At 42.0% G+C, this 11,567-nt stretch overlaps 1 protein-coding gene across 1 annotated transcript; it reads left to right on the top strand.

The window, feature by feature from the left end:
* Nucleotides 1-3,070: 3,070 nt before the first annotated feature.
* Nucleotides 3,071-11,280, top strand: LOC104611529 (protein FLOWERING LOCUS T 1-like). Its single transcript, XM_010278613.2, has 5 exons — nucleotides 3,071-4,383; nucleotides 4,540-4,943; nucleotides 5,104-5,165; nucleotides 8,704-8,744; nucleotides 10,721-11,280. Exons 2-5 carry the CDS (start codon nucleotides 4,746-4,748, stop codon nucleotides 10,942-10,944), a joined length of 525 nt encoding a protein of 174 aa, XP_010276915.1. The 5' UTR covers nucleotides 3,071-4,383; nucleotides 4,540-4,745; the 3' UTR covers nucleotides 10,945-11,280.
* The last annotated feature ends 287 nt before the right edge of the window (nucleotides 11,281-11,567 follow it).

Raw genomic sequence — 11,567 nt, forward strand, 5'->3', positions numbered from 1 at the left:
AATATCCTCTTGAAGGTATTCGATCTGATGCTGCAAGTCCAGCCTCAGGTCCGCCATGTGCTTCACCACCACTCCCATGGCCTCGATGTCTCTATGAGACCTCGCCAGCCTGGCCTGTGCAGCGCGAGAAGCCGCTTCGGCAGCCCGAGAGGCCGCTTCGGCAGCGCGGGAAGCCTCTTCGGCAGCTCGTGCCTGCCTCGAGCTCCTTTCCGCTTGGGCTGCTAAGGCATGGATGGAGAAGTTCACCTACCAAAAGGAAAAATAACGAGAATGTTCAAAGAACAATAGCAAGAAAGGTAATGACAAGGAGCCCGACAAGAAGTCGCTGACTTACCACCATGGCATAAGAGGCAGCACGCCCGGTTATATGGCTCAAAGGAAGCTCGGTCCACGCCGCGACCTCCTCAGGGTAAACGGCCTCCCTACTTTTTTGAAGAGCGTGGTTCGACGACAACACGCTCCTGAACTCGCCTTGGCCTCCCGAGCCTGAAGGCCCAGCTCGCGTATAAGCAGACTCGATGTAAGGAGGAGCCACCGTATAAGCAGCCTTGGCGTAAGGGGCCCCTGCTGCTTCTTGTACTGGAGGGGCCATCTCGGGCTCCCTGGGCAGATCCACTGGCGGGTAGCCCGGTACCTCGGGCTCCGCATCTCGGGGCGGTTCGGCATGAGTCCGTTTGGCAACTCGCTTCCTCCTTTTCATGACATGAAACAGGTTCCCATCGCGAGTCTTTTTTGCGTCCATCACACCTACAAAAAGAGCTCGGCATCAGGAAAACGAAAGAACGGAAAGCAAAACAAAAGGCAAGCCTCTGAGCAAGGAACCTACCCGAACTCAGGCCGGCCTAGATGAGCTTGGCCTCCGTCAGATAATGGTGGCATTTTAGCCCAAGCCGTGCCCATTCCCAAAGGCCCTTCATCGTCTCCCTATCAAGTGTAACACCGGCATCGGGGGCAGCCATCCCCCACCTGGTTTGGAATGGCCACCCCATTGCACTTCGCACCCCAAAGTAGTCTCGTTTCCACACCAGGACCTTGTTGGGAAGATTGTGTAAAAGCTTGAAACCCGAGCGAGGAGATAGGTAGTACGCCCGCCTACGCCCGGGAAGGGGACCCGCTTGCTTCTTAAGCATTAGAATGGAAGAAAAGATCTCCAGGTCTAAAGGCAAAATCTGTTCGCAAAAGAGGGAGATAGTTCCTACCAAATTACGGATAGAATTCGGGTGGATCTTGCCGACGGTAACGCCGTAGTGGCTCATAACCTCGACGATGAGGGGGTGAAAAGGTAAGCGCAACCCAACGATGAGCTACTCTCGGAATATCACGATCTCATCGGGACCGTGTTCCCAAGGGAAGTCGCCCGAGGGTATAAAGCAAGTGTACTCCCTAGGCAGGTTGAACTGGGTGATAAGGGAGTAAAGCCCCTCAGGCGTCATGGTTGAGGGCCCAAACTTGTCTAATGTCCGATCTCGACGGGTGGAGGACGCCAAACTACCCGAGGCAACTCGGCCTGCGGGTTCGAACTCTTCCTCGAGCTCCTCCTCGAGCTCTACCTCGGGTTCACTAAGGCTGTCGGGGGATGCAGCTCGGTTTGTAGAACCTGCATCTGACCCCCTCGAAGAACTGTCTAAACTGTCCGAGCTAGACATCGGGAGGAAAAGAATACCAGGAAGAAAGTACTGACTCACCCGGAAAAAGCAAACGGACTACGGAAGGTTGACGCGAGCTAAAAATTTGGACGCGAGCTAAAACTTGGACGCGAGCTCAAGAAGCAAACGCAGGGGAATGGCAATGAAAAGCGACTGGGGTCCCCCACTATTTATACCCACAGTGACCGAAAACCGACGGTTCTGATCGAGGAAAATCCAACGGCCCATGATCAAGCTGACCGCACGCCTCCTAAGATCGAGACGTGACTAGCCGCATGTCTTTTGAAACTGAAGCAGCGACGGCGCACATCTCCCCGCATTAAAGGCGACAGCGACGCATTTTTCAAATTTGAAATAACGCCGCTGTCACGTCTCCCAACGACGCATTTTTTTTTTAATTTTGAAATAAACGCACGTTGTCACGTCTCCCAGCATTTAAAGACAGATTGGCGCGTTTCCTAGCTTTTTGGCACTCGAGAAACCCGAAAATCTCCTGACGAACATGCACTTCGCGCTATCAGTCAAACCAGTTCAAAGTACGAGTCAAATCCACCCGCCACCTTGCAAACTCCCCGCGCCAGAGCAAGCCCCTTAGCGCGAGTTGTGGGGGGCAATTGATGAAGGAAGATTTGGCTCGACCTCTTGACCACTCAACACGTGGCAGAGGCAACAACTCGGCATGGCAGTACGCTCAAGGCGCGAGCTCCGAGAGGAGGAACCAACGGTCCAAGCTCCCCAAAAGGAGCCCGAACTCTCCCTTTGACCCTGAGCCTTACGAGGAGCGCAAAGGGCAGCAACCCGAACTGGCCCTCCCCAGGGCAGTTCGGGCCACACCTCTATCCGAACTCAAGACTTCACCTCGCACACCACTCCAGCACTTCATCTCCAGGACGCCGAACTAAACGACCGTACCTGACCTGACACCAAAGGAGTCCGTATCCTGAGGCGGCGCACCTGACTGACTTAGGATCTGACACTTGACAGTTGCACTTCAACGGCCACATGCCACCGCCACCTATAGTCATAGAGACGGCTCCGACAAAGAGAGCAGTGGCGGTTGTGTGCCCCAGCAGAGGTAATGACACCCAAACTGGCGGAAGTGCAGAGGTAATGATACCCGACCTGACAGGAGTTTGGGAGTGAGTGCGCGAAGTGATTATAAAAGACTCTCCCCCCCCAAGGAGGTATGTGATAACTTTGCACCATCTGGTTCTTTATCTTGCCTTCGAGGAAATATTAACTTGAGCTTCGGAGCACTCTCACCGGGTTCCTCCCCGGAGATTACTCGATTTTTTCTCTGTTTCAGGCACCTTTTGCTCCAGCTAGAGGCAAGATCGTTGACAGCTAGGACCGGTCGGATTGCGCTCCATCAGTTGGTATCCTGTGTTAGAGCACTTGATTAACCATCTGAATTTTGGGAGTTCTTATAATTGGCATCTCAACTCTTGTAAGCTTCATTTCAGCCATTAATTTTGAGAGAATTAGGCCCTTTCAATGGAAAATATATATCCATTAGTTTTTACAGGAGAAAGAACCATATAAATAACCTTTGAACTGTCCTCAAGGCTCAAGTACAAGGAAATTCATCTAAAACTAGTACAATACAATATGCATAAACCTATGTGCATAGAAGACATTTGATTACCAAGACAAGACACCGGAACAACAATGACAATGGTGGAAAGCAAACACGGTTTCCTTTATTTAGGTTACCACCAGGAATGACCACTATACATCTACCACAATCACCTGGTTCTTTGCACAGACCAACTAATACTGGACAAGGCATTCATGCTTCCCATGAGTCATCGTAGTGTTGGTTCCTTGATTCCCATCAGCTGCTTTCTCTCCAATGCTTTGAGTGATGTTTCCATTTGCATCGACATTGCAAGCAATGGCTTCAAAAATCAGAGCTATCACCTCCTGGAACCTCCCTTCAGAGAGGGAGGCCTCTGCATGGAGCCTCCAAGCGTTCTCCTCTGTTGCTTCCTCATAGTTTTGTTTTCTTTTTAACACCATGTGGCCATTGATTTTCCACACAATCGGGTTGACCTGAGTGTCAAGAAGCTCTGGGTTTACTTCCCCAAGTGCCTGCTTCTCAGCATAACACTGTAATTGTTTCAAGTAGCAAAGTCAATCAGCACTCCAGATGCGATGTGCCTATAAAAAAAGGCTCAAATGGCATAACCATAAACTGCAGCAGAGGACAGACAAAAACTGGTGCCAAAGTTTATTTCCTAGGAAAATCCGTTTCCAGAATCAGAGATGAGGACATTGTAAGGGATGTTGTCATCTTAAAGGCGGATACAAGATTCAGATACAACATTAGACAAATCAATCAGAGTATTGCTGCCCTCAAACAATGAAGTAGAAATCTCTCTCATGACGTAGAATAATGAAGGAACCTTGCCGTCGCCGTCTGCGACGGTTGAGGGAGGAGACGAGAAGAGAAGAAATGAAAAAATTGCAGCGGCGAGGGTTGCAGAGGCATCTCCGACGGTGGTAGAGATTCTTTGTGTGTCGATGAGGGTAAAGAGGCGGTGGGGAGGGACTAGGGAAGAGAAGAGAAAGGAAATGAAAAAAAAATGGGTTAATTGAATTTGATAATTTTTTGGAGTCCAGACCGTCCATTTCGTCAGTGTCAAACAAAAGAGGGAGAGGGTGGTGTGTTCGGTTCTTATTGGTTGGAACAGAAAAAATTCTGCCCCCAGGGGACAGACGATCCGAGCTATTCAATGTAAGAACGATACGTTACATACTTTTGTCCATTTGAAATAGTTTAATGCTGATGCAGTTTTACTGTATCGTTATCTATATTTGGCTAGATTCTTTTTCTTTACTTTGAACCTATAATACACCGTACAGAACTTTTGCTTATATGATATGACCTCAGTGGCGCAGGTCCTCAGGTTCTCCTTTTCCACGAACTCCTCCGATATTATCTTGAAAAAAGTTGGATTCTGGGAATGGACATATCCTTGGTCTGGTTTCTTCAGTTCCTCAACATCTCTCTCTCTCAACCGAGTGACCTATAAAAACAACTGGGTGATACTGACTACTAAAAATATCCATTGAAGTAAGGTTATACTCATTTACGTGATGCCGAGGGAGAGGGATCCTTTGGTTGTAGGTGGGGTAATAGGAGATGTGATAGACCCCTTTAATAGATCCATATCCCTTAGAGTCACCTACAATTCCAGAGATGTTAGTAATGGATGCGAGTTTAAACCCTCTGCTGTTGTCAACCAACCCAGAGTTGATATCGGAGGAGATGACCTTAGGACTTTCTTCACACTGGTAAGCCCTGTTCAAACGTAACCAACCTTTTCTTCTTCATATTCTCAACCTTTCTTTCATTCTGTTTAAGATCCCAAAGTTGTGGTTTTGTGAAACAAAATAACCATCACAATTTGCACCATCCTTACCAGTCTGCTCTGTCTTTGCTTTTCTGTTGCAGGTTATGGTCGATCCTGATGCGCCGAACCCAAGTGACCCAAGCTTAAGAGAATATCTGCATTGGTCAGTTCCTATATCCTATTCCCTTGCTTGGTTTTTATTGATTTTTGGTAAAAAGCGAGTTGCGAGTTCAATTGGGATCGGAGGAGATGCGTGGAGTATGGACGACGTGGTTCTAGTGTTATATGATCTACCATTGGAGGGAGGCTTTTCCTCCTTTAGATTAGAAAAGATGCAGCGTGAGGCTGAGACAAATCGATCAAAACATTGCCACGTCGCATGTATGAGAAAATCTTAAACTTGACACGCGTAAAGTGAGCTGGTATTCCTCTTCTGGTCTTCTCCCCTCGGACCCTCCCACAGGCAGAGTCGCAGAGAGTTTAATAGAATAGAAGGATTAGTGCAGATATAGACATACTAGGTTAGGCGCGGGTGTTATGTCTTGTCGTTTAGTTATTTAAGATTTAGATATGCTGTGTTCACCACTCGGGATCGAGTCCGGCTCTGATCCCAACAAATACGTTCCAATTAGTCCGGTGGGGTTTTGATGGGATCATGGGAGCAACCCCAATTCCTTGAGATTTGCTCTCCCGCTGTACATAACTGTTGGGACGAGAGAATTGGGATTTTCTCCTACAGCGACCTCACCGGAGATATTACCGATATATGGCTGAGTCATACTGTGAGGAGCAGATCTGGACTGCAAGAAATAAAAATAAAAAAGGGTAAATTTTTTAACTTGAAACCTGTCATAAAAGTTTTGACTGTGGTTAAAACCGCCCTTAAATTTTAATAGTTTCAATTATTTCTGCTGAACCTTTTATATAATTTCAATTACTTCTAAACAATATAAATTTTATGAACAACAAAAATAAAAAGAATTTAAAACTACAGCTGTATCTTTGAGTGATTGATATGAAGGGTAAATTAAAAAATAAATCAATTTTAAAAAAAGAGAATGAAAGAGTTTAAGATAGCATATGAAGAGAAAATTTGAAGAACAAAATTTTTGTGAAAAATAATTAAATGAGTATTTTAGATATTTTTATGCATTTTTTTAGAAAATTTTAAGAAAAGTAATTGCAATTATCAAACTTTAAAGAAAATTTCAGCAATTACAAAAGCTTCAGCGGAGGTTTCAACTTTTAACAATCTACCCCAAAAAGAAAGGGACAAGCAGTAGATGCAAGCTCATATATGTTTATTGTCCCATCAGGCTAGGATATAGGAATCGGTTAAGATTTCCTTAAGTTTCGTTTTTTTCAAATGTTACCATTTGACTTTATGGGGCTAAGGTAATCGAGTGGGAGCTAAAATTACTTATTTTAGGGGGTTGTGTCTCAGAGATTTTCCCTTAGGATAAACAGAAAAACCATTCCAAGTCAATAGCATCATTATTTTTTTGGCAATTGTAAAAACTAGTATATTTATTAAGATTGTGTTTGGAATCAGTGTAAAATGTCATCAATGAAAAAATATATCAATGACATTTTTACACCCAACCGTGAGCAAGTGACCGTTACACTTTGAAAAACATGATGAAAAAAGTGTAAAGTTTTATATCGATTTTACATTAAATAATTGATATACCTTTACATTTGATGAGATTTTACATCTACTCATGATATAAGACTCTACTTCAAAGAAATTTTACATTGATCTTCATTTATACTTCATCCAAACACCAATAAAATTAAACTAGCGTAAACTTTTACATTGCTCTTAATTTACATTGCTTCCAAACGTAACGTAAAGAATTGACACTTGCTACTAACTCACAACTCACTTGCACAGGCCTTTTGATCAACCCTGCCTTATTATTCCCAATAACAAGTTGAGGGATCCTTTGCTTCACGATCTGAATGGGATTACGATTCCCATTCCACTCTCTCTTGAGAGAATGGCCATTCCGGCCTCTTTCTTAGAGATGAAGATCTCATTTTAACCAGCCATAAGAAAAAATAACAATAACCCCCCATCCCTATTTTTCTACTCGATGCCAAACCTCTTTGTACGTTCCTATACCAATTCTCATTTGCATCAAACAGGTGGGGGAACATGTGATTTTGATTCCAATTCTAAATACAAAGCAAACAGATCCTAAGTTCTCTGATTGGAATAATTGCACCATCCCCCTTTGATAAGGGAAAAACTTTGACCATTGGGGGTCAACCGTGTGGCAAGTTCTCCCAAAGAAAACACGTTACCATGGCCAATGGGTGTGGAGTAAAAGTAATTATTTTCTTTATTCTTTGAGAAATTTAGAATTCAATCCACATTAGAAACTTTTATTAGTTTTTTATTTTATTTATCAACACCTGCACCTTAGGTTTGTCAACTGGTCGGGTCTGATAGAATGGAACTGATCTGGTAGAAATACTAAAGACATTAAATCGAACCAGACCCAATAGGGCCTGTAATTTTAGGCCCAGAACTGAATCGATCAGTTTTTAGAACAATCGGGTCTGACTCAATTATAATAAACCTGTTAAAAATGTTATATATATAACTTAGGCCGGGTCTGAATTAGTTTAAGAGTGAATAGAATGGATAATATATAGGAACTAGAACCGATTCAATCGGTTTGGATCCATCCTTGTTAGACCCGACCCATGACAGCACTACGCCACCTACTATTTTCCCCTTAAATTTTGATTCGTTCCCTACCTATTACTATTCCAATTGTACAAACTGTAAAAAAGTATATAGGATGAACTGAAAAAAAAAACCAGGAGTTTTGTTTTTGGTAATAAAAAAAAAATAAAAACCAGGCGTGGGGATGCCATGCCCCATTATCGTTTCCAACAGCGCAATCTGTTGCCCCAAACAGCCAAAGTTTTCTTCAAAAAGCGTACAGTTCTCTCAGACCCTTTTAATTCTAGTCACATCACTACGTACATAACTGTACGAATCATGCAACGACCACCACAAGAGAAGTTCGACATTTCGCTGGTGCTAGCTGTCTGTGCTGAAAAAAGTTTGGTAAAGTCAGTGATGTGTAGCCGACGATATTGGCAGTGATCATCAGCCTGTAGCACTCACAACGAGACGGTGGTGGCATCGGTCCGTGAATTGTTTTCGACTTTTCCAGGCCATACCAGCAGCAAGCCAACCCAACTTTCGTCGGGAGCTTGGATCTGCAACATCATCTATTCGAGTAGGCCTGCGGGTAGCAGGTCCGGACTCCAGGGTTGGGTTTATCAGATTTTGACCCAAATCAAGTATATATATATTCTATTAGTTATTAACGATTTTGTCCTTTAATTTGTAAAATTATCAGGCTAAAAGCCTTTTAATATATCATCAGTTCTGTTCTGGGTCTGTTACTTGTGCCTGGAACTTGGTATTAGGCATTTTCTTGTACGCTCAAAATCCAATGTATCCTCATTCTGTCCAGACCCAGACATGAACCATTGACAGCCTTAGAAGGGCTGCCAAGATAAAGGCAAAAATATCAGTGCCATAACTTTAAAAAGTCGGAAAAAAAAAAAAGAAAAACTCTCAGTTGGGGTGCTTCTATTCTATTGTGTCAATCTGTTAGTATATTACATGTTTTATGCCAGTATCGTACATAAATGGCTTCCCTTTGTGCGCTTCTCAGGTTGGTGACGGACATCCCAGCAACTACTGGTGCGAGTTTCGGTAAGTTATACTAGACGAAACGAGAATCTGAAATCCGAATAGCTCACACCCTGCAGGTCATCCTCATTGTGGATAAAATTATTTTCTTTTCATAATTACTTCGTATTTTCTGAGGGGTTAGGGTGTCAAGTATTTGAGTTCGAATCTATTCCTCACATAGCGTTCCTCACACCTATTTCACAAAACATTTCCTTTATTTGTATATTATTATTCATAGATGATGATTTTAATAACAATTATGATCTGTTCCTCATAGAGCATAAGAACGCACCTCACACTGACCTCACAGCTTTATCTCATCGCGTATTGAATAGAATACATTCCAATGATGGGGCAATGACTAACAATACATAGTAGCTAGGAACCCATCTGGGCACTCCGGCCTCTCCCAATACATTGTAGAATGTGAGTGTAAGATCAGTGAGTGCACTTTGAGGAGCAGATCCTAATTCATTTTTGACTTGCAATGAATTGAAATGCTGTGTGTTCATAATAGAATATGTACATAGATTCTGTTAGACTATATTCCAGGAACTAAGAGTGGTCGTAAGCTGAGTTTTTCCTGAGTTATTCGAGTTCGGCTTGTGAAAAGTTTGGTTTAGTTCAGTTTAAATTGAGCTTTGAGCTGTGTTTGAGCCTGATATATAGGCTCGTTTGTTAATTGAATAGAGATCGAGCCTAGTAAAGTTTGGCTCGTAAGCTTAATCGAATATAATATAATAAATAAATATTTTTTATTATATATACATATACATATAAATATATAAATATATATAATAATATTTTATATATTATATTTTTATTTTTTATGTATAATAGTAATAATTTTTTAATTCTTATTTTTTGTATGTAAAATAAAAAGAGCTTTTATATGTTTACTTTTTATTTTGTCTATGTATAATAATTCTTAATTTTTTGTGTATAAAATAAAAAATATTCTATATGTATAATTTTTATTTTTTAGAAAAAACTTGATTTATAATCGAACTCAAGCTGAACCGAACTCGAACTTACGAACTTTGAACCAAGCCAAACTCAAACTCAAGTCTTTAGCTCCAATCAAGATCAAGCTTAATATAATTTCAATGAACCAAACTCAAATAACCAAATATTCAACTCAACTCGGTTTGAATCCACCCCTACCATAAACAAATGGTCTACGGTTTGAATTTTATATGAATAGATGAGTTAAGGCTATGTTTGATTTGAAGGAAAAAGTCGAGAAAAGAAGAGAAAGATAGGAAAACCTTTACAAATCTTGTATAGTAGCAATTTCCCAACTAGCACGTGAACTGCCTTGGAAAATATTCCTTTGCAAGCTGTCAATCGTGTTCGTGTCTCTCCATTTCCAGTTCTGTACAACTGGCATAATGTCTTCAAGCTTTATAAATGTTAGTTCAAACAATTTGAAAACGTTTAAAAAATATCCAATTAAACAAGAAAAAAAGTAGAGGAAAGTATATATAGAACGGCAAGGCAACAATAACAAATGGCATACATAAATTCATTAATTTACAAGATTCCAATACATGAATCAATGATTCTTAGTGAATCGTACAGAATTTTATCAATTCCCTTGACCTTGAGTGGAAAGCTACCTAAAATCCCCTCTACACCCTGCCTCGGTTTGTCACGTCTCACTTGGCTTCCGTTCGAGGACAAAGCTCGAACATGGTTTTCACTTCTCATCGGATTCCTACAATGACCAACGACAAACAACCCTGTTAAATTTCCAAGGCTCCGGATCGGCTGTCCACTGGACCATTGACTAGATCTAGTAACGAGTCAGTCGACCGGCATGGTATCCGAACTCAAACCGATCGAGCCATCCACAGACCAGCCCAACCATTTTTGAACAATAAATGGAATACGACCTAAGTCGCATCGTAGAGCTATAATTTGTAACAAGTATCTCTGGTTTTTGTGATAAAGGCAGTACAAAAGCTGAAGAAGCTTACTGTGGTAATGGGTTTCAGGACAAGAGATTATTTGCTATGAGTGCCCACAGCCAACAGTTGGGGTACACCGCTTTGTGTTCATGCTTTTCCGGCAACTTGGTAGACAGACGGTCTTCGCTCCAAGGTGGCGCCATAATTTCAACACCAGAAACTTTGCTGAACTCTACAATCTTGGGTTACCAGTTGCTGCCGTTTATTTTAACTGCAAGAGGGAGAATGGAACTGGTGGAAGAAGACAATAAGGAAGCCGCGTGCTCTTGGTTAAATTTATGTAAGATTTCCTCTTTATGAATTATGGTTTAATTTGCCTAGCTTATATTTAGAGCTAGTATAGCGCGCCTAAGCCCTAAAGTGCAATTATATTTCCTTGTAATAAATGATGGTATAATATCTACTGGTTATCTTATTACCAAAAGGAGAACGCAGAATAAGCAAGGGCGGAGCTAGGATTTGAGGGATAGGGATTGATATTGGAGTGGATTTAGTCTAATCCGGTCCTGTCTAATGTAAGCCTATTATAAATAGACCAGGTTCAATCCAATTCAATGAATATTTTAGATCATTGTGGACCAGTTCAATTCAATGTCTGGACCGTTCAATTCATTCAAATTCGTTTTGATTTAGATTGGTTTCAACGCAAATCCGGACCATTGACACTTATATTCTTATCTTATATCAGTGGACTAGATATTGGCTTAATCCAACCCTATCCAATATAAATTTATTACAGTCGGACCGGGTCCAATCCAATCTAATAAATATTTTGGACTGGATTGGTCCAGTCTAATATGTCTTGTTGGCCCGTCCAATTTGTCCAAATTGATTTTGGACTGAACAAAGTCCAATCTAAAACCGGTCCATTGAC

Source organism: Nelumbo nucifera, chromosome 6 (assembly GCF_055504915.1).
Source record: "Nelumbo nucifera cultivar China Antique chromosome 6, China Antique-T2T, whole genome shotgun sequence".
NCBI classification, from domain to species: domain Eukaryota; kingdom Viridiplantae; phylum Streptophyta; class Magnoliopsida; order Proteales; family Nelumbonaceae; genus Nelumbo; species Nelumbo nucifera.